The sequence below is a fragment of the Nerophis lumbriciformis genome, linkage group LG12, assembly GCF_033978685.3.
Source record: "Nerophis lumbriciformis linkage group LG12, RoL_Nlum_v2.1, whole genome shotgun sequence".
Classification (NCBI taxonomy): domain Eukaryota; kingdom Metazoa; phylum Chordata; class Actinopteri; order Syngnathiformes; family Syngnathidae; genus Nerophis; species Nerophis lumbriciformis.
Window position 1 is genome coordinate 910,263 of NC_084559.2, and position 24,245 is coordinate 934,507.

General features: G+C 41.3%; 1 protein-coding gene across 2 annotated transcripts; it reads right to left on the bottom strand.

Moving 5' to 3' along the window:
- Positions 1 to 1,292: 1,292 nt before the first annotated feature.
- LOC133623015 (serine/threonine-protein phosphatase PGAM5, mitochondrial-like) lies at positions 1,293 to 23,730 on the bottom strand. Of its 2 annotated transcripts, none has more exons than XM_061985911.2 (6): positions 23,248 to 23,730; positions 14,440 to 14,612; positions 12,956 to 13,081; positions 12,255 to 12,343; positions 9,516 to 9,646; positions 1,293 to 1,672 (listed from the first exon to the last, which is right to left on the bottom strand). In XM_061985911.2, the coding sequence occupies exons 1-6, from the start codon at positions 23,463 to 23,465 to the stop codon at positions 1,522 to 1,524; spliced, it is 888 nt and encodes a 295-aa protein (XP_061841895.1). In that variant the 5' UTR covers positions 23,466 to 23,730; the 3' UTR covers positions 1,293 to 1,521. The 2 variants fall into 2 exon arrangements, with proteins under 2 accessions (XP_061841895.1, XP_061841894.1); XM_061985910.2 differs by having other exon boundaries at positions 9,516 to 9,649.
- Between the last annotated feature and the right edge of the window lie 515 nt (positions 23,731 to 24,245).

Genomic DNA, 24,245 nt, shown 5'->3' on the forward strand with positions numbered 1-24,245 from the left:
TCTTTGTTTTGTCATATTGTATTGTCATATTGTGTCTTCGTTTTGTCATATTGTATTGTCATATTGTGTCTTCGTTTTGTCATATTGTATTGTCATATTGTGTCTTTGTTTTGTCATATTGTATTGTCATATTGTGTCTTCGTTTTGTCATATTGTATTGTCATATTGTGTCTTCGTTTTGTCATATTGTATCGTCATATTGTGTCTTTGTTTTGTCATATTGTATTGTCATATTGTGTCTTCATTTTGTCATATTGTATCGTCATATTGTGTCTTTGTTTTGTCATATTGTGTCTTTGTTTTGTCATATTGTATTGTCATATTGTGTCTTTGTTTTGTCATATTGTATTGTCATAGTGTCTTCGTTTTGTCATATTGTATTGTCATATTGTGTCTTCGTTTTGTCATATTGTATTGTCATATTGTGTCTTTGTTTTGTCATATTGTATTGTCATATTGTGTCTTCGTTTTGTCATATTGTATTGTCATATTGTGTCTTCGTTTTGTCATATTGTATCGTCATATTGTGTCTTTGTTTTGTCATATTGTATTGTCATATTGTGTCTTCATTTTGTCATATTGTATCGTCATATTGTGTCTTTGTTTTGTCATATTGTGTCTTTGTTTTGTCATATTGTATTGTCATATTGTGTCTTTGTTTTGTCATATTGTATTGTCATATTGTGTCTTCATTTTGGGTGGAAGTTGAAAAAATGTGTTGAAGGATTGGTTTGTTTATGAAGCTTGATGTGGTTTCTGTTACTTTAGGAGAGTTCAATGACAGTCAGACATTATAGTACTCGGTGAAAGGTTTATTTTTAAGGCCAACAACAGATATTCACTTAGTATTACTTTCTTTAAAACATTTATTCAGTATTTTTTAACTTTAGAAAGTTACATGGTTTAACACGATAATGATGCCAAAAAACATTTAAAAAAAAGTCCTCAAAGGCTTATTTTGAAAATGTAATTATGTTTATAAATTATATGCAATCTGTTGTGTTCCCTAATTTTTCAGTGTACATCAGGGGTCCCCACACTTTTTGACTCGGGGGCCGCATTGGGTTAAAGAAATTTGTGAAACTGGTCAAAATGTCTCTTTGACTGGTAAAAGTTGCCGATCCCTGACCTAGTTGAAGACTTACAAAACATGATCGCACATCATAATGGCAGCTACACTTTACATCTTAAACATCTAAAACTATTATGTAGGATTGTCCTGGGGGCCAGATTGAAAATCTTAAGGGGCCTTACTTTGCCCAGATGTGATTTCGAGCATAATAATAAATGACAAAGGTGTGATGATCATTTTATTCACCATTACTGCACCGCACAATCACAGATACAAAAAAACTTGTTTTGGTTTAGAAATGACTCAGTTGTATAAAAATCCTCAAGTTACATTCTGTTGGACGCGAGTACGAAGCCCTGCGACACACCAGGCGGTGGTTCAGGAACACAAGTATGAACACCACGAAGACACTTACGGAGAAAACTGAGCTTGGGGGGGCCGTCGGCGAATCAGGTCCGTGTTAGTTTGTCCGGCGGCATGAATCCTGAGTCTCCCAAAGTTCTTAAGGCCACGCGGCCGCTGGGGCGGATGGTGAGCCAGGTGATGCTGCCGTTGTTCAAGCCCATACGTAACCAGCCCTCAGCTGGGAACTGCAGCGCCCTGGGAGGAAAGGAAAGTGAAATAAGATGCAGTGCAGTTCTTCACAACAACACACTTTATAGAGATGCGCGGTTTGCGGGCACAACCGCGGAGTCCGCGGATCGGGCGGATGAAATTTAAAAAAATTTGATTTTATCCGCGGGTCGGGTCGGGTCGGGCGGTTGAAATAAAAAAAAATTCGATTTTAAATAGATTCAGGCGGGTGGCAGTTAAACCAATTGGGAAATATATATACATAGTTAAATGTTGTTACCCACATACGAAAAACGAGCAGGCACCTGCTGCATATGCCACAACAGAAGAAAAAAAAAAGAAGAGATGGACACTTTTACGGAGCGGAGACGGGACGCCTCGCCGGGGTCCGGGACCGAGGCCCCTTCCCCCGAGAGGGCCCCACCGGGAGCCGTAGCTGAGGCGATCCGCGAGAAGGGCCCGACGCACGTCCAGGGTCACCACCGCGCCCACCGCACCGACACCCCGCCTCGTCCGCCTTCGCCGCGGCCGGCGTCACGCGCAGCAGGTAAGCAGCTTACCTGCCCGCCACCCCTGTTGCCGGGGGCGCGTAACAGGGGTCACTCCGCGCGCAGTGCGCTCACGAAAGGGGTGGGGCTCACCAGGAAATGAACACATGAATACAAGTCCAGAGAGGGAGGATAATATAACAACTGTCAGCATTGTCACAGTGAATACATGAGATGTAGCAGGAGGGTGAATGGATGAGCATATGATCGATACTGGAGTGGTTATGTCGATATTTTTATTTGATAACATTTATTTAAAAGATTTATCAACATAATATTTTGGTTATTTTTGTCGATGCTAAACTCATGAAATAATTCCCTCTACAGACTTTGAGGGCAAGAAGTATTGAAATGAGTGATGGTCGTTTTTGCACTTTTGATTAGTTATTGTGTATCGACTTTGTTTTGATACAACAACTGTATGTCATGAAGAGAATGAGGAACTAAATGCCGTATTTTTCAGACTGTAAGGCGCAATTACCATGAATCGATTAACGTGGACCCCGACTTAAACAAGTTGAAAAACTTATTGGGGTGTTACCATTGAGTGGTCAATTGTACGGAATATGTACTGTACTGTGCAATCTACTAATAAAAGTCTCAATCAATCAATCAATCAAACTTAAAATCCTTTCATTTTCTCCAAAATCGACAGTGCGCCTTATAACCCGGTGCGCCTAATGTACAGATTAATTCTGGTTGTGCTTTCCGACCTTAAAGCTATTTTATTTGGTACATAGTGTAATGATAAGTGTGACCAGTAGATGGCAGCCACACATAAGAGATACGTGTAAACTGCAAGATGACGCCAGTACACAACACCAAAACTTTAAATGTTCTATTAAAAATAAAGAACATTACACACGGCGCTCGAAAATCTGTCAAAATGTTTTTAGTACGACTTTGATGGATTGTCGGCCCGTTACGGCTACCATAGTCAGAGATACGAGTATTATTATGGTGTGTGTGTATAAGGTAAGACACATTATCTGGCGTTTTGTTTCACAATATTATGCAAAACCACATTTTCTTACCTTCTGGTACCTGTTGATGTGTCTTTGGGATCTGCATAAGTCTTGAAAATTTGCGCACGTCCGCCACCATAGTCTGTGCCGATGCCATAGTCTATAATAGGGGTGCTCATTACGTCGATCGCGAGCTACCGGTCGATCTCGGAGGGTGTGTCAGTCGATCACCAGCCAGGCATTAAAAAAATAGTCCTAAAAATGAGCGATCATAAATCTTCACTATGACGTCACTTTCGTCACTTGATTGACATTCACGGCACCCGAGGGTCTTCTGAGATGACGCTGGCTGCTGCCAGCTCATTAAAATTACCGACTGGAAGGCGAGAAACACTTTATTTCAACAGACTCTGGCGCCGTACCTGTCGTCAAAACTCCAAAGACCGACTGCACAGTTGCGCTAACAAAATAAGAGTCTCAGAAAGCTGGCGTGCACAAGCTAGCAAGCTACGGAGTTTGCCGACAATGTATTTCTTGTAAAGTGTATACAAAGGAGTACGGAAGCTGGACAAATAAGATGCCAAAAACCAACCACTTTCATGTGGTATTAGACAGAAAGGAGGACTTTTTTTCTCCTCCATTTGAAAATGCGGACCTTATCAGCACCACTGTCTGATTCCAATCAATGCAAGTCATCAGAATCAGGTAATACACCAACTTATATTCTTGTCTTCATGAAAGAAAGGAATCTATATGTGTTAAACATGCTTGTATTATCATTAAACACCTTTAACTTATTAACAATATTAACTATATGTGTTAAACATGCTTGTATTATCTTTAAACACCTTTAACTTATTAACAATATTAACTATATGTGTTAAACATGCTTGTATTATCTTTAAACACCTTTAACTTGTTAACAATATTAACTATATGTATTAAACATGCTTGTATTATAATTAAACACCTTTAATTTTTTAACAATATTAACTATATGAGTTAAACATGCTTTCATTATCTTTAAACACCTTTAACTTGTTAACAAAAACATATATTTCATAAATAAGTAAATATAAATGATATATATGAATGAGGTAGATCCCCACGACTTGATCAATTGAAAAGTACCTCGCCTGCAGAAAAAGTGTGAGCACCCCTGGTCTATAAGCTTCTTCTTTTTCTCGTATCTTCTTGTTATGTGACATTCATCCTCCGCTGTTGCCATTTCTAATATAAAGTAGTGTAAAGTTCTTACTTATATCTGTCAGTAAACTCGCCATGAAAGCACTAAAACATACCGGTGTAGTGAGTTTACATTATTCACCCAAGGAACTTTAGTTATTAGAGAGTTCCGGTCAGACGGTTTTTCACGGGACACATTTCCGGCCTTGTTGTTGTTTCCGGATGAGGAGATGCTGCTCCGTTATTGATTGAAGTAAAGTCTGAATGTCATTAAAACAGTTAGCGCCATCTTTTGACACTTCTTCCACTCCCGTCCTTGCACGCTACACCGCTACAACAAAGATGACGGGGAGAAGACGCCGTCGAAGGTGAGCCACGTAAATAAGACCGCCCACAAAACGGCGCATGCTGAAGCGACTGTCAGAAAGTGGCTTGCATTTTCAGCAAAGAACCACCATTACATGTTATGTTGACCACAAGGAAGTCTTTTACATTTAGAAAAAAATTATAATAATATGACTCCTTTAATGCGCCTTATAATCCGGTGCGCCTTATATATGAAAAAAGATCGAAAATAGACCATTCATCGGCAGTGCGCCTTATAACCCGGTGCGCCCTATGGTTAAGAAAATTCGGTATATAGTGATGATAGAATTATTTCACAACGGGTTACAAAGGTTCCTAATTTGGCTGCTGACATAAGTGGTAACATATTGCATCATTTTTGTTTGTATTATTTTCCTCAAAATTATTATTAATCCACTTACTAATTTACTGCTGTAACATGTTTCTATCTACACTTCTGTTAAAATCTAATAAGTACTTATTCTTCTGTTGTTTGGATACTTTATATTTGTATTGGGTAGGGACTGGGGATGTCCGATAATGGCTTTTTGCCGATATCCGATATTGTCCAACTCTTTAATTACCTAAACCGATATATACAGTCGTGGAATTAACACATTATTATGCCTAATTTGGACAACCAGGTATGGTGAAGATAAGGTACTTTTTAAAAAAAATTATAAAATAAAATAAGATAAATAAATTAAAAACATTTTTTTGAATAAAAAAGAAAGTAAAACAATATAAAAATAGTTACATAGAACCTAGTAATTAATGAAAATGAGTAAAATTAACTCTTAAAGGTTAGTACTATTAGTCATACTTGCCAACCCTCCCGGATTTTCCGGGAGACTCCCGAAATTCAGCGCTTCTCCCGAAAACCTCCCGGGACAAATTTTCTCCCGAAAATCTCCCGAAATTCAGGCGGACCTGAGTGACGTGTCGACAGCCTGTTTTCACATCCGCTTTCCCACAATGACGTTATAACTGTAGAATGATTGAGGGCGAGTTCTTAGTTTCTTATGTGGGTTTATTGTTAGGCAGTTTCATTAACGTCCTCCCAGCGCCGCAACAACACACAACAACAGCAATCACGTTTCCGTCTGCCGTAAAGCGGTTCGTCTGCCGTAAACAGCAATGTTGTGACACTCTTAAGCAGGGCAATACTGCCATCTACTGTACATGCATATGTGACATTAACTTCTAGGGCTTTTAGAGAGTGCAGTGCACAACTGCGCACACAACAAGGAGACGAAGCAGAATGCATCATCAGAGAGGGTGTTCAGCATGGTTAGAAAAATAGTGACAGAGAATAGCACAAGGATGGACAATTCAACCCTTAACTCAACAATGAGTAGATGAGTGTTATGTGTGTGTATATGTGTAAATAAATGAACACTGAAAGTCAAGTATTTCTTATCTATATATATACATATATGAAATACTTGACTTGGTGAATTCTAGATGTAAATATACTCCTCCTCTCTTAACCACGCCCCCAACCACGCCCCCCCACCCACCCCACCTCCCGAAATCGGAGGTCTCAAGGTTGGCAAGTATGCTATTAGTGGACCAGCAGCACGCACAATCATGTGTGCTTACGGACTGTATCCCTTGCAGACTGTATTGATATATATTGATATATAATGTAGGAACCAGAATATTAATAACAGAAAGAAACAACCCTTTTGTGTTAATGAATGTGAATGAGTGTAAATGGGGGAGGGAGTTTTTTTGGATTGGTGCACTAATTGTACGTGTATCTTGTGTTTTTTATGTTGATTTAATAAAAATAAAAAAAATAAAAAATAAAAAAATAAATAAAACCGATACTGATAATACAAAAACCGATACCGATCATTTCCGATATTACATTTATCGGCCGGACATCTGTAGTAGGGACGGGTACCAAATTCAGTACTTTTACAGGCACCGACCGAATTCTACCGGGTATTGATTTGCATAAAATGAAACGTTGCCATATTTTGATACTTTTGTTGTTCGTGACTTCGTGTCCGGTTGCAGACTAAACACCAGCTCAAGGAAACAATCACTCAAACGCTGCCGAAGGTGAGCCACGTAAATAAGATTTATGTCACAATAAATAATATTTTTGTCACATTTTGACCAAAGAACCACCGTCACATGTTATGTAGACCATAAGGAAGCGATAATAATAATAATAATAATAATATTAAAGCTGCAAGCAGCATTGGTCGGGCCCGCGTATTTGGCAGGTGCTAGTCCTAAGTGTCCCAATACTTATATCCAGTTTTAGTCCTAAATTTCCCAATACTTTTGTCAAGTTGTAGTCCTAAGTGTCCCAATACTTTTGTCCAGTGTAGGTGTCCCAATACTTTTGTCCAGTTGTATTCCTAAGTGTCCCAATACTTATGTCCAGTTTTTGTCCTAAGTGTCCCAATACTTTTGTCAAGTTATAGTCCCAAGTGTCCCAATACTTTTGTCAAGTTTTAATCCTAAGTGTCCCAATACATTTGTCCAGTGTAGGTGTCCCAATACTTTTTTCCAGTGGTAGTCCTAAGTGTCCCAATACTTTTGTCCAGTTTTAGTCCTAAGTGTCCCAATACTTTTTTAAAGTGGTAGTCCGAAGTGTCCCAATACTTTTGTCCAGTTGTAGTCCTAAGTGTCCCAATACTTTTGTCAAGTTTAGGCGTAAGTGTCCCAATACTTTTGTCCAGTGGTAGTCCTAAGTGTCCCAATACTTTTGTCAAGTTGTAGTCCTAAGTGTCCCAATACTTTTGTCCAGTGTAAGTGTCCCAAAACTTTTGTCCAGTGGTAGTCCTAAGTGTCCAAATACTTTTGTCTACTTTTAGTCCGAAGTGTCCCAATACTTTTGTTCAGTGGTAGTCCTAAGTGTCCCAATACTTTTGTCAATTTGTAGTCCTAAGTGTCCCAATACTTTTGTCCAGTGTAAGTGTCCCAATACTTTTGTCCAGTTGTAGTCCTAAGTGTCCCAATACTTTTGTCAAGTTTAGGCGTAAGTGTCCCAATACTTTTGTCCAGTGTAAGTGTCCCAAGACTTTTGTCCAGTGGTAGTCCTAAGTGTCCCAATACTTTTGTCAAGTTGTAGTCCTAAGTGTCCCAATACTTTTGTCCAGTGTAAGTGTCCCAAAACTTTTGTCCAGTGGTAGTCCTAAGTGTCCAAATACTTTTGTCTACTTTTAGTCCGAAGTGTCCCAATACTTTTGTTCAGTGGTAGTCCTAAGTGTCCCAATACTTTTGTCAAGTTGTAGTCCTAAGTTTCCCAATACTTTTGTCCAGTGTAAGTGTCCCAAAACTTTTGTCCAGTGGTAGTCCTAAGTGTCCAAATACTTTTGTCTACTTTTAGTCCGAAGTGTCCCAATACTTTTGTTCAGTGGTAGTCCTAAGTGTCCCAATACTTTTGTCAATTTGTAGTCCTAAGTGTCCCAATACTTTTGTCCAGTGTAAGTGTCCCAATACTTTTGTCCAGTTTTCGTCCTAAGTGTCCCAATACTTTTGTCAAGTTGTAGTCCTAAGTTTCCCAATACTTTTGTCCAGTGTAAGTGTCCCAATACTTTTGTCAAGTTGTAGTCCTAAGTGTCCCAATACTTTTGTCCAGTGGTAGTCATAAGTGTCCCAATACGTTTGTCAAGTTGTAGTCCCAAGTGTCCCAATACTTTTGTCCAGTTGTAATCTTAAGTGTCCCAATACTTTTGTCCAGTTGTCGTCCTAAGTGTCCCAATACTTTTGTTCAGTGGTAGCCATAAGTGTCCCAATACTTTTGTCAAGTTTTAGTCCCAAGTGTCCCAATATTTTTGTTCAGTGGTATTCCTAAGTGTCCCAATAATTGTTTCCAGTGTAAGTGTCCCAATACTTTTGTTCAGTTTTCGTCATAAGTGTCCCAATACTTTTGTCTACTTTTAGTCCGAATTGTCCCAATACTTTTTGTCTACATAGAGGTTTTTGTTTCATGTCTCTCCGACCTTCCCAGTGGGAGTTACAGGCAGTTTTGTCATTTTTTTTTCTTCCGAGGAGCAGTTTTTTCTGCGTTTTATTCAAAAATTGCGCTAGAGCGCAATTTTTGAGATTTGGGGTTAGGTTTTTTTATTAGATCGCAATTTTTGCCAGTCCTGATGTGTGTGTTCAGTTCGGTGAGTTTTGAAGCATGTTAAGGGGGGTCAAATTACAGCTCAAAGAGGCAAAAGTGACTGTTTTTAGTACATTTTTGTCTTGAAAGGGGAATTGCCAACTTCCTGTTGATTTTTGCCCGAGGAAATTAATTAATGAAAAGTAGGGCTAAGTGAGCCCTACATAGAGGTTTTTGTTTCATGTCTCTACAACATTCGTACTGGAAGTTATAAGCAGTTTTCTTTCTAGGGGGCGCTAGAGCGCAATTCTGAGTTTTGGGGTTCGGTTTCTTTATTAAAAAACAATTTTCGCAGGTCCTGATGTGTGGGTCAAATATGGTGAGTTTGTTAAGTGGGTCAAATTAGTGCTCAAAGAGGCGGCGGAATAATAATAAAACCTTAGAAAAACAATAGGTCCTTATGTCCCATTGCAAAAGGACTCCCGTTGGGATTCCTTTTACAATGGGCCATGCGGGCCCTAATTATGACCTCTTTAAGGCGCCTTTTGTATGAAAAAAGACCTGTCTAGACATGCTCATCTGCAGTGCGCCTTATAATCCAATGTGATCGGTACTAGTATCGGCCCATTTTACACATGGATGATCAAGATGGGAATGGGCAGCACAAAACCTGAATGTATGAGGAAGAGTTCAGAATAAGCATCACAGCCGACAGTAGACATGTGACTGCTAAAGGCGCCAAGAAGCCAATCACAAACCTGCAGACAAAGTATCGGATGACGTTGGCGTGACACACGATGATCTCGTAGCTGTCCTCCTTCTGCTTGGGGTTGGCGCGGTGGATGTAGCGGCGGAAGGCTGCCTCGATGCGTGCTCCGTCTTCATGGTACTGCTGGAGGATGGCACAGAGGATGAATCCAATCCACTTTATTTATATAGCACATTTAAACAACAACAATGTTTCCAAAGTGCTGCACAACAATATTAAAAACAATATTTAAATATTATCCTTAGCTCCACCAATGACTGAATAAAAACAAAAAATAAATAAATATAAAAACAATATAAAAATAAATATGATTAAATCAAATCAAATCAACTTTATTTATAAAGCACATTTAAAATTTACCACAGGGGTAGCCAAAGTGCTGTACAATAGACAGGTTAAAAGATAAAACGAGTACCGAGCAAACAACACAACACAAACAGAACACGATAAAAAAATAAAAAAATAAAAATAGAATAAATAAAAACATAAAAACAGGTTCACAGCAGGTGTATTATGGGGCGCCATTGCAGGATGGATATCACTCAGTGTTAAAAGCCATGGAATAAAAGTATGTTTTTAAGAGAGATTTAAAAACAGGAAGAGAGGAGGCTTGTCTAACACTCAGAGGTAGGGAGCAGCAATGGCGAAAGCTCTGTCACCTCTAAGCTTCAGCCTTGTGTCAGGGACCGTCAACTTATTAAAACAGTAAATAGAAATCACTTTTTTTTTTTAAAACACAGGACAACATAGGACCACACAACTCACGTAGTGTTAAAAGCCAAAGAATAAAATTGGGTCTTAAGACGAGACTTAAAACACTCCATTGTGGGAGCAGTTTGAACATGAAGGGGCAGAGTGTTCCAGAGCTTAGGGCCGACCACAGAGAAGGCCCTGTCTCCCCTGGACTTAAGTCTGGTCTTGGTCGATGGATGAAAGCCCCCGTGACGAGGTGAGGAAGCTGCTCATCAGAGCTGGGCAAATATTTTGACTCGGGGGGGCCACATTGAGAGAAAAAAAATGTGTCTGGGGGGTCAATATGTATGTATGTATAAAAGATATGTACACATTTAGCTGTAAAAATTTGCTGTACAGTATGTGTGCATACCTGCCAACTTTTGAAATCAGAAAAACCTAGTAGCCGGGGTCCAGGGGCCGTAGGCCCCGGTAGGTCCAGGACAAAGTCCTGGTGGGGGGTTCAGGCTTCGCCCCCCGACGCAAAATAATTATTAGCATTCAGACAGGTTAAAATGTTGCTAAAACCATCACTTTTCTATCAGTCACAGTGACTTTTCAAAACAAAAATATTACAGCAAAAATCATATGGGTTGATTGACATGTTTATTCTGTAAGCTAACTTCAATAGTTTGAAATTATTTTGACAGTTACGGTAATGCCAGTTATCCTGTCAACCTTTCACAAGACTTCAATTTGTTAATTGAAAGTATAAACAGTATAAACACTTTTTACAGTAAACAAATGGTAAAACAGTACTAAACAATTCCATTAAAAAAAAAAATTGGTGTCATTATTAACTTTCTGTCTAAACTTGTATAATCTACTGCCTTGTTCAATTGTAAAAAATATTATGTGCCTAAAATTCACATTTCTATCACAATTATCATACTGTAAACATGGTAAGCTAACTTCATTAAAATTAATAGTCCTGTCAATAGCATGGAATTACAATTCAAATGTAGTTTTTTTGTAAGCCTTTCAAAAGAATTCAAAATATGAAAAATTAATGAAAATTAATTTAAGCCATCAGACACTTGAAAAGTGGCACATCAAATCTCTAATGTAATCATTTTAACTTTTCAACAGAAATAGCACTGCAAAAATATTAAGGACATACTTCTTTGGTAGTTATGCTGTCAACATTTAGATTTCTTCAACTTGGACTTGAAAGCATAAATAGTATAAACACTTTTAACAGTATAACAGTACTAAACAATTCCAATAGATAACATTGGTGTCATTACCTTTTTGTGGCTAAAATGCAAATTTATTCTAGTCCATGCTCAATTATTGCCTCTGTAAATAAAACTTCGGCATTTATCACATCCAAAGAATCTGTTTGGGCGACGAAAAACGTTGAAAGTTTTCCACTTGTATCGCTAGCAACGGCATTAGACTTGTGTTTTTTTGTCCCAACATGGTCTTTTACATCGCTAATTCCTCCGTGTCCGATCGAAAAATCTTGTCTGCACAAGGTGCAATTCGCGTAGTTTTCACCCTTTTTGGAACGGATAATTATTCCCAGATAGGCTTCTGAATATTCTTCACGGAATGACTGCAGTTTTCTTTTCGGTTTAAGACTCGTTTGCGATTTTTCTCCGGCTGATTCCATGATCGTTCGCTCGTTTGGAAACTCGTGCTTGGCAGCGGTGCTATAAATAGCCTCCCGCATGGCATTCGGAATGGCTCGATAGGAAGTTACGGGAAGCAGTGTCGATTGTCATTGTTGTCACGCGATTTCGTGAATAAAACTTAAAAAAAATTTTTTTTTTTTAATTAATGAAAAACCGTATTTTTTATCACTGCAACCGTAACCCAGAATAGGTTGATGAAAACCGTACTAATTACGGGAAAACCGGAGTAGTTGGCAGGTATGCCTCTGTTGCAAGTTTTGTTGATTCTATGTAACTTGTTTATATGTGCTTGTTTATGAGGGTTTTTTTTAATCAAATGCGCTGCAAAGATCCGTGTGAGCATGTGCAACTTCTCTCACCACAGCGTCGGGCTTCCAGTGGGTGACGGGCGGAACCGGCTCAATGGGCGCTCCTTCGCGCAGCAAGTCACAGCTCTGCAGCTCCACGTCTGAAGGAACGAGGGAGAAAAGTTAGATTGTGAAACACGACAATTGCTATTAATAGCAGCGCGGGACAAGCAGCATACTTGCCAACCCTCCCGGATTTTCCGGAAGACTCCCGAAATTCAGCGCCTCTCCCGAAAACCTCCCGGGACAAATTTTCTCCCGAAAATCTCCCGAAATTCAGGCGGAGCTGGAGGCCACGCCCCCTCCAGCTCCATGCGGACCTGAGTCCGCTTTCCCACAATATAAAGAACGTCTACAGTAAAGCAGTCCGTCTGCCGTAAACAGCAATGTTGTGACACTCTTAAACAGGACAATACTGCCATCTAGTGCATTTGATGAAAGCACTTTTGTGCGTGCCACACAGCAATGCATCATCAGAGAGGGTGTTCAGCATGGTTAGAAAGATAGTGACAGAGAATAGAACAAGGATGGACAATTCAATCCTTAAATACTTGACTTGGTGAATTCTAGCTGTAAATATACTCCTCCCCTCTTAAACACGCCCCTAACCACGCCCCCGCCCCAACCACGCCCTCCGCACCCACCCCCCCATCTCCCGAAATTGGAGGTCTCAAGGTTGGCAAGTATGACAAGCAGTGAAGTGTCTTTGTTACCTGGAAGGTGTTTGCTGATGATGTGCGCCGTCTCCGTGGCTCTGGCCATGCTGGAGTGGACTAGGACGTCGTATTTCAATCCCAACGCTGCCAATCGAAGGCCTGTCAACTCAGCCTGCTCTCGACCTGTGGGACAAACATGAGGGAAAAATGAGTACTGTTTCCTATACATGCCACTAAATTAGGCACATTTGAACAATCCATTGAGAAAGCAAGTCATATTCGGCTTTTACAAATGTAATCACTGAAATTGGGTATTCATTTTGTAAACGGTTGGTTTTTGATGCCAAATACTACACTGTGCAAAAGTCTTGGGTCACCAGTATATGTTGTAACAGACGTTCACGAAAGCTGAAATTAAAAACACTGCTAGTTTATGTAATACGTAAACTAGGGGTGTAACGGTACGTGTATTTGTATTGAACCGTTTTGGTACGGGGGTTCTGGTTCGGTTCGGAGGTGTACCGAACGAGTTTCCACATGGACATATTAAGTAGCGTAACGCACGTTGTGTAAACAATACACACCGAGGCACAACACACGCCATGCTAGCAGCTAACGGGCTAGGATAGACTGACCATACGTCCTCTTTTCACCGGACATGTCCTCTTTTGCGGAGCTGTCAGGGCGGAGTTTCTTAAATGCCTCAAATGTCCGGCATTTTGAGTTAGGGTTGCGTGTATTTTCAATGTACGTTCAGGGTTAAGAAGGGGTTAAAAACAAAACAAATTGTGCGTGCAGCAGCATTGGTGAGGGAGGGGCAGAGACAGAGAGAGAGAGAGAGAGAGTTATGATAAACGCGCATGCGTCGCCAGGCTCTGCTTTTTATCCATGGATTTATCACATTTAATTTTTTATTATCTATAGCAGGGGTGTCAAAAGTGTTCCATTTGCGGCCCACAGCTAATGTATTAAAGGCCCACGGCACATTCTAAAAATACTATTAAAATAAACAAAAACATAACAAAAGTGAAATAAAAAAGCTTAAAGGTTAAATGTAATTTAGAAAAAGTTGCAATGTTGACTAATAAAACAAAGCTGTTTTTTTTTCTTTCAAACTGTCATTGCTCAAAACATAATATTGAATCAAAATCAATGTCATTATGAATTATTGACTTATCCAAGGTTCACATTACTTCACATCAAATATTCCACTAAGAAAAATATTTTTGGTGGAAGATTTTGCAAATTTGGTAAATAACCCAAAAATTTATATTTTGTTGTTTTCTTACTGTACCGAAAATGAACCGAACCGTGACTTCTAAACCGAGGTACGTACCGAACCGAAATTTTTGAGTACCGTTACACCCCTACAAAACTACTGTATGTTGTGCACCTATTCCAAGCACACTTTACGCTGAAACGAGCTAAACGTGCCGTGCTTTGGGTGTGAAGAGGATCGCTTGACCAAGTACGAGCAAAGATTTGGTAAGTGCATGTCGTTGATGTCTTATGACTCCAAATTAATGTTGGATGAAGCCGACCTAAGGGCGTGAGGATGCGCTCTTTGTCGCTGCTCCCGCTCAGGTTGTACTGAGAGTGTCTGATGAGGAGGATGTTGCGCGTCGCTTTTGATTTGCCGTTGTCCTGCTCTGAGCTGGGGTCTTCAGTGACGCTCTCTTTCTTCTTGCCGTTGGTCAGTGCAGACGGGTCTCTCCTGGAACACAGTGGCGATCACAAGGGATTACAAAGTGGCCTTGTCTCATACAGTTAACTTAAGCCATTGACGAAACTGGGTTGACATCAGTGTTGCCAACTTGGCAAAAGCCAATCTTGGGCGCAATCTGGCGACTTCTCAAATCCTCTTGGCAACTTTTTTTTGTAAACAGCTACGAGCCACAATTTTAGCGACTCCAACCCACTTCTCCAAAGTGGGCTGGCTCAGGGTGGAGGACAGAGTAAAACAACTTGCACTGAGCCTAGTCTATAAAATAAAAGGACTGAAGAGACCACAGATTTTTTTAAAGACTAAATAGACTTAATTAGGCTTTTTACTGATCATGTTAAAGTCTTGTTTTTTTAATTATACTATTTTGTATTGTTTTTCATTTCCATCCATCCATTTACCGTCGCTTATCTGAGTCCGGGTCGCGGGGGCAGCAGTCTAAGCAGAGATGCCTAGACTTCCCTGTCCCCGGCCAACTCCTCTAGTTCTACAAAGGGGATACGGAGGCGTTCCCAGGCCAGCTGTGAGACATAGTCCCTCTAATGTGTCCTCGGTCTGGCCCGAGGTCTCCTCCAGGCTGGACATGCCCGAAACACCTCACCAGGGAGGCGTCCAGGAGGCATCCGTAGTAGATGCCCGAGCTATCTCAGCTGGCTCCTCTCGATGTGAAGGAGCAGCGGCTCTACTGTGAGTCTCTCCCGGATGACCAAGCTCCTCACCCTATCTCTGAGTGTGATTCCAGACAAACTCATTTCTGCCGCTTGTATTCGCGACCTTGTCCTTTCGGTCATTGACCATAGTTCATGACCATAGGTGAGTTTAGGAACATAGACCGACCTGTAAATTGAGACCTTCGCCTTCTGGCTCAGCTCCTCACAACAGACCGGTGCGGTGACAGCATCACTGCAGACGCCGCACCTATCCATCTGTCAAACTCGTGTTTATTCTTACCTCACTCATGAACAAGACCCTGACATACTTGAGGCAGAACTTCACTCCTGACCCGAGTGGTGCAGTCCACCATTTTCCGACTGAGAACCATGGCCTCAGATTTGGAGGTGCTGATCCTCAACCCAATAGCTTCACACTCGGCTGCGAACCGATCCAGTGAACGCTGAAGGTCCCAGCCCGATGAAGACAACAGGACCACATCATCTGCAAAAAGCAGGGATGCGATCCTCTGGCCACAAAACTGGAAACCCTCCACACCCTGACTGCGCCTAGAAATTCTGTCCATAAAGATAATGATCAGGACTGGTGACAAAGGGGCAGCCTTGGCGGAGTCCAACGTCCACTGGGAACATGTCTGACTTATTACCGGCAATGCCAACCAGACTCCTGCTCTGCTTGTACAGGGACCGCATGGCCCGTAACAAAGGACCCTGGACCCCGTACTCCTGGATCACCCCTCACAGGACACGATCGAAGGCCTTTTCCAAATCCACAAAACACATGTGGACTGGTTGAGCAAACTCCCATGCCCACTCCAGTACCCTAGCAAGGGATTTTTTTAATTGATATTACTAATAATATTCTCTCAATGTTATAGTTTTATTGACTTATTGATGCCTTATTTACATTATGTTTTTACATATAATTTATCATGTTTCATACAATTTTGGCTTTGTTAGTTTTTCTCCTGAAAAGGTGCCATTTTTTTCTGAATCCTCACTGCCATGCCATGTTTTGTTATTGAGAATCGTGCTTTTGAATGTATGTTTTCTTCTTGGTTTTTTTTGTGTGTAAAGCACTTTGTGTTTGCCACTTGCCTGTGCATAAAAAGTGTGATATAGGTAAAGTTTGATTAGAGGATCGTGTCCTTTCGGTCATAACCCAAAGCTCATGACCATAGGTGAGGATGGGAACGTAGATTGACCGGTAAATTGAGAGCTTTTCCTTCCGGCTCAGCTCCTTCTTCACCACAACGGGATAATACGGCGTCCGCATTACTGAATACGCCGCACTGATCCGCCTGTCAATCTCACGATCCACTCTTCCCTCACTCGTGAACAAGACCCCGAGGTACTTGAACTCCTCCACTTGGGGCAAGATCTCCTCCCCAACCCGGAGATGGCACTCCACCCTTTCCTGAGCCGGAAGGCAAAGCTCTCAATTTACCGGTCGATCTACGTTTCCGATCTTCACCTATGGTCATGAGCTTTGGGTTATGACCAAGAGGACAAGGTCACGGGTACCAGCGGCCAAAATGAGTTTCCTCCACCGGGTGGTGGGGCTCTCCCTTAGAGATAGGGTGAGAAGCTCTGCCATCCGGGAGGAGCTCAAAGTAAAGCCGCTGCTCCTCCACATGGAGAGGAGCCAGATGAGGTGGTTCGGGCATCTGGTCAGGATGCCATCTGAACGCCTCCCTAGGGAGGTGTTGAGGGCACGTCCGACCGGCAGGAGGCCACGGGGAAGACCCAGGACACGTTGGGAAGATTATGGGCCCCATTCAGCAACCGTTCTTAAGAACAAATTTTGTTCTTAGGCCCACTTACGAAGTTTTTAAGGAGATTTTTGTATTCACCAATGTTTTCTCAGCCGGGATTTGTTCGTAGGTAAGAACAAAATCTACGAGTGGTCCAGAGCACTCTTAGGGTGGCCTATTTGTTCTTAAGTGTGACAAATTCTCTTACTTCTGTTGTCTAATGTTAAATTAATATCATAGATAGATAGAAAGATAGATAGTAGAGATGCGCGGTTGCGGGCACAACCGCGGAGTCCGCGGATTATCCGCGGATCGGGCGGATGAAATTAAAAAAAATTAGATTTTAAATAGATTCAGGCGGGTGGCAGTTAAATCAATTCGGAAATATATATACATAGTTAAATGTTGTTACCCACATACGAAAAACGAGCAGGCCCCTGCTGCATATGCCACAACAGAAGAAAAAAAAGAAAAAGAGATGGACACTTTTACGGAGCGGAGAAGGGACGCCTCGCCGGGGTCCGGGACCGAGGCCCCTTCCCCCGAGAGGGCCCCACCGGGAGCCGTAGCTGAGGCGATCCGCGAGAAGGGTCCGACGCACGTCCAGGGTCACCACCGCGCCCACCGCACCGACACCCCGCCTCGTCCGCCTTCGCCGCGGCCGGCGTCACGCGCAGCAGGTAAGCAGCTTACCTGCCCGCCACCCCCGTGGCCGGGGGCTCGTAACAGGGGTCACTCCGCGCGCTCCGCCTGCGCAGCTTACCTGCCCGCCACCCCTGTTGCCGGGGGCGCGTAACAGGGGTCACTCCGCGCGCAGTGCGGTCACGAAAGGGGTGGGGCTCACCCTGGTTGATATAGACAGCAGGACGGTGGCCATGGAAGTCGGAACCCGCTAAGGAGTGTGTAACAACCCACCTGCCGAATCAACTAGCCCTGAAAATGGATGGCGCTGGAACGTCGGGCCCATACCCAGCCATCGCCGGCAGCGAGACGCGCTTGGAGGTGCGCTCAGCGCGGCTCCCATATGATTGCGCACTGGTGTGCGTCTGGGTCGTGACAGCGTGGCACGCGAATGTCTGTGCTGCATTGGATCAGTCTCCTTTCTTTAACAGGCAAAAGCTTTATAACCTCACTAATGCCTTGCATCGTCTATATTAGATATATAACAACGGTGCGGTTCTGATCAAATGTTAGATCGGTGGATGGCGGATGGTTGACGACTTTCTGATGCGGTTGCGGATGAAATAATTGCCTATCTCTAATAGATAGATAGATAGATAGATAGATAGATAGATAGATAGATAGATAGATAGATAGATAGATGGATAGAGATAAGACAGACAGACAGACAAATAGCAAAATGAGCAATATATTGACATTTCTAAATACCGTGTGTGCGCACACAATGTCAATGCTTTTGCTGCTACTGCAAGATGCCGCAGATTGTGCGCTGGGGAGGGAGCACATATTCCACGACCATGTCGACCTACTTGCCCGAAGTGACGTATATTTACTTGAACGCTTTAGGCTACCGAGAGCTGTCCCCCCTTTCTTAAACTTAAGTTTTGACATTATGTATTTCCCCCGCGGGATAATACGAATCTCTCTTCTGTAATCTGTTTGTGTTTTCTCCATGTGTTTTCTCCTGGCTGGCCTGGAAACGCCTCAGGATCCCCCGGGAGGAGCTGGACAAAGTGCCTGGGGAGAGGGAAGTCTGGGCTTTTCTGCTAAGCTGCTTCCCCCGCGACCCCACCGCGGATAAGCGGAAGAAAATGGATGGATGGATTGATTTGATGACGTCAACTATCCAATAGCTACTTTCCTTACTGAGGAGTAGGCAACACTGGTTAACACCACTAGATAGCTGTAAAAACTTAATTGTGGACATTAAGCTACTCATGCTTTGATTTCTTTGAAATAAGGACACTTATCACGTATACCAGTGTTTTTCAACCTTTTTTGAGCCAAGGCACATTTTTTGCTTTGAAAGAATGCGGAGGCACACAACCAGCAGAAATCATCAAAAAACAAAACTCAGTTGACAGTAAAAAGTCGTCGTCGCAATTGTTGGATATGACTTTAAAGCATAACCAAGCATGCATCACTATAGCTCTTGTCTCAAAGTAGGTGAACTGTCACCACCTGTCACATCACACCCTGACTTATTTGGACTTTTTTGCTGTTTTCCTGTGTGTAGTGTTTTAGTTCTTGTCTTGCGCTCCTATTTTGGTGGCTTTTTCCTCTTATTTTGGTATTTTCCTGTAGCAGTTTCATGTAGGGATGTCCGATAATGGCTTTTTGCCGATATCCGATATTGTCCAACTCTTAATTACCGATACCGATATATACAGTCATGAAATTAACACATTATTATGCCTAATTTGGACAACCAGGTATGGTGAAGATAAGGTCATTTAAAAAAAAAAAAAAAAGAAAGAAATTAAAAAAAAAATTCTTGAATAAAAAATAAAGTAAAACAATATAAAAACAGTTACATAGAAACTAGTAATGAATGAAAATGAGTAAAATTAACTGTTAAAGGTTAGTACTATTAGTGGACCAGCAGCACGCACAATCATGTGTGCTTACGGACTGTATCCCCTGCAGACTGTATTGATATATATAGATATATTGTTATTATTAACTGTATCCCTTGCAGACTGTATTGATATATATTGATGTATAATGTAGGAACCAGAATATTAATAACAGAAAAAAACAACCCTTTTGTGTGAATGAGTGTAAATGGGGGAGGGAGGTTTTTTGGGTTGGTGCACTAATTGTAAGTGTATCTTGTGTTTTTTATGTTGATTTAATAAAAAAATAAAAAATAAAAACGATACCGATAATAAAAAAAAAAACGATACCGATAATTTCCGATATTACATTTTAAGGCATTTAACGTCCGATAATATCGGACATCTCTAGTTTCATGTCTTCCTTTGAGCGATATTTCCCGCATCTACTTTGTTTTAGCAATCAAAAATGTTTCAGTTGTTTTTATCCTTCTTTGAGGGGGACATTGTTGATTGTCATGTTCGGATGTACATTGTGGACACCGTCTTTGCTCCACAGTAAGTCTTTGCTGTCGTCCAGCATTCTGTTTTTGTTTACTTTGAAGCAGAGTTCAGTTTTAGTTTCGTTCTGCATAGCCTTCCCTAAGCTTTTTCTTATGGGCACTTACCTTTTGTTTATTTTTGGTTTAAGCATTAGACACCTTTTTACCTGCACCCTGCCTCCCGCTGTTTCCCACATCTACAAAGCAATTAGCTACCGGCTGCCACCTACTGATATGGAAGAGTATTACACGGTTACTCTGCCGAGCTCTAGACAGCACCGACACTCAACAACAACACATCATTTGCAGACTATAATTACTGCTTTGCAAAACATATTTTTAACCCAAATAGGTGAAATTAGAGAATCTCCCACGGCACACCAGACGGTATCTCACGGCACACTAGTGCATACTTGCCAACCCTCCCGAAATTTCCGGGAGACTCCCGAAATTCAGCGCCTCTCCCGAAAACCTCCCGGGACAAATATTCTCCCGAAAATCTCCCGATTTTCAGCCGGAGCTGGAGGCCACGCCCCCTCCAGCTCCACGCGGACCTGAGTGAGGACAGCCTTTTTTCACGACGGGAGGACAACAGGGTGACAAGAACTAAATCATCCAGACTAGAGATAAATTGTATTATTATGTTTATCTTACCTAAAAATAAATATATTTATTAATTTAAAAACAATAAAAAATACATTTTTACTGTATTTTTCTAAAAACATCAAAATTAATTGTATTTTTATTTTTTCTGACTCCTTATTACATCCAGCCATAGAATTATACATTAAAATAAACATATTTGAAATAATTAATTTTAAATTATCATAATTCATTTAAAAAGACCATATTTAATTATTAAAATAATTGCTTGTTTATCAACAACTTTAGCATTTTATTCATTACATTTTGAAGCTCTCAGAAGCCAAGTTATGTTATATTCCTTAATATTTATTTATGCAAGTTTGAAGTATCAATTATCCAAACACAGTTTTGTTTGCTTATTTTCAGGATGTATATATATATATATATATATATATATATATATATATATATATATATATATACAGTGGGGCAAAAAAGTATTTAGTCAGCCACCAATTGTGCAAGTTCTCCCACTTAAAATGATGACAGAGGTCTGTAATTTTTATCATAGGTACACTTCAACTGTGAGAGACAGAATTTGAAAAAAAAAATCCAGGAATTCACATTGTAGGATTTTTAAAGAATTTATTTGTAAATTATGGTGGAAAATAAGTATTTGGTCAATAACAAAAATTCAACTCAATACTTTGTTACTGCCAACAAAGGTTATATTACAGAGGTCAAACGATTACTATAGGTCTTTACCAGGTTTGCACACACAGTAGCTGGTATTTTGGCCCATTCCTCCATGCAGATCTTCTCGAGAGCAGTGATGTTTTGGGGCTGTCGCCGAGCAACACGGACTTTCAACTCCCTCCACAGATTTTCTATGGGGTTGAGGTCTGGAGACTGGCTAGGCCACTCCAGGACTTTCAAATGCTTCTTACGGAGCCACTCCTTCTTTGCCCGGGCGGTGTGTTTGGGATCATTGTCATGCTGGAAGACCCAGCCACGTTTCATCTTCAAAGCTCTCACTGATGGAAGGAGGTTTTGGCTCAAAATCTCACGATACATGGCCCCGTTCATTCTTTCCTTAACACGGATCAGTCGGCCTGTCCCCTTAGCAGAAAAACAGCCCCAAAGCATGATGTTTCCACCCCCATGCTTCACAGTAGGTATGGTGTTCTTGGGATGCAACTCAGTATTCTTCTTCCTCCAAACACGACGAGTTGAGTTTATACCAAAAAGTTCTATTTTGGTTTCATCTGACCACATGACATTCTCCCAATCCTCTGCTGTATCATCCATGTGCTCTCTGGCAAACTTCAGACGGGCCTGGACATGCACTGGCTTAAGCAGGGGGACACGTCTGGCACTGCAGGATTTGATTCCCTGTCGGCGTAGTGTGTTACTGATGGTAACCTTTGTTACTTTGGTCCCAGCTCTCTGCAGGTCATTCACCAGGTCCCCCCGTGTGGTTCTGGGATTTTTGCTCACCGTTCTCATGATCATTTTGACCCCACGGGATGAGATCTTGCGTGGAGCCCCAGATCGAGGGAGATTATCAGTGGTCTTGTATGTCTTCCATTTTCAGATAATTGCTCCCACAGTTGATTTTTTTCACACCAAGCTGCTTGCCTATTGTAGATTCACTCTTCACAGTCTGGTGCAGGTCTACAATTATTTTCCTAGTGTCCTTTGACAGCTCTTTGGTCTTGGCCATAGTGGAGTTTGGAGTCTGACTGTTTGAGGCTGTGGACAGGTGTCTTTTATACAGATAACGAGTTCAAACAGGTGCCATTAATACAGGTAACGAGTGGAGGACAGAAGAGCTTCTTAAAGAAGAAGTTACAGGTCTGTGAGAGCCAGAGATCTTCCTTGTTTGAAGTGACCAAATACTTATTTTCCACCATGATTTACAATTAAATTCTTTAAAATTCCTATAATGTGAATTCCTGGATTTTTTTTTCACGTTCTGTCTCTCACAGTTGAAGTGTACCTATGATGAAAATTACAGACCTCTGTCTTCATTTTAAGTGGTAGAACTTGCGCAATCGGTGGCTGACTAAATACTTTTTTGCCCCACTGTATATATATATATATATATATATATATATATATATATATATCCATCCATCCATTTTCTACCGCTTATTCCCATTGGGGTCGCGGGGGCGCTGGAGCCTATCTCAGCTACAATCGGGCGGAAGGCGGTGTACACCCTGGACAAGTCGCCACCTCATCGCAGGGCCATATATATATATATATATATATATATATATATATATATATATATATATATGTATGAAATACTTGACTTGGTGAATTCTAGCTGTAAATATACTCCTCCCCTCTTAACCACGCCCCGCTCCACCCCCGACCACGCCCCCACCCCCACCTCCCGAAATCGGAGGTCTCAAGGTTGGCAAGTATGCACTAAGTGTGCCGCGGCACAGTGGTTGAAAAACACTGGAACAAGGACACTTATCACGTATAAGATGAAATGACCCATACATGACTGCTAGGTTAAAAGAGTACAAATGTGTAAACAATCTTACTTGTCCCAGTTAAAGTCCCATGAGTGTCCAGTCTGGACAGGCGCGATGCCCGCTGGTGTCCACGCCGGCTGCGCAGCGTCAAGCACGGACAGTCTCGACCAGCGGCCTCGCCTCTCACCGAAGTAACCTCGGGAATCAGCAACGGCCGCCGCCAGCACCAAGGTGGCAGAACCGCCGGCTAAACCACAAAGAAGTTTGAAACTTTTCCTGTACGACATTTTGTTGTCGCTTAACGGATGCTAGCAAATTAGCTCGAGCGGGCTGGTGTGTCGTCAACGCCTAATGCTGCCTTCTGATGAACCGGAGTTATTACAAAGATAAATTTGTTAATATATAAACTACAAATTTATATCCAGCACGCTGCTAATAGAGACAATGGTGTCTTATAAAAGTAAAAAATAGAGAATAGTCCGCCGTCGACGACATCGATGGCTAATCTAAAAGCAGGTTGCTACGGCAGCTCGTTTGGGTCAAACAAGGGGAAGATGGCCGCCAGGGGGCGCGCTTGTCCAACTAATTACATTTACAAGAAAGTAGTCGCTATCGTTATTTTCAAATTAAAATCATTTATAACTTCTTACCCACGGGGAAAATGTTAAAACTATGGAAAATGACAGAGTCAGATGATTGCCGATTTTGTTGTCAGGAGTCTGAATCCACTCTGCATTTGTTTTGGTATTGTCATATTGTGTCTTCGTTTTGTCATGTTGTATTGTCATATTGTGTCTTCGTTTTGTCATTGTATTGTCATATTGTATCTTCATTTTGTCATATAGTATTGTCATATTGTGTCTTCGTTTTGTCATATTGTATTGTCATATTGTATCTTCATTTTGTCATATAGTATTGTCATATTGTGTCTTCGTTTTGTCATATTGTATTGTCATATTGTGTTTTCGTTTTGTCATATTGTGTCTTCGTTTTGTCATATTGTATTGTCATATTGTGTCTTCGTTTTGTCATATTGTATTGTCATATTGTATCTTCATTTTGTCATA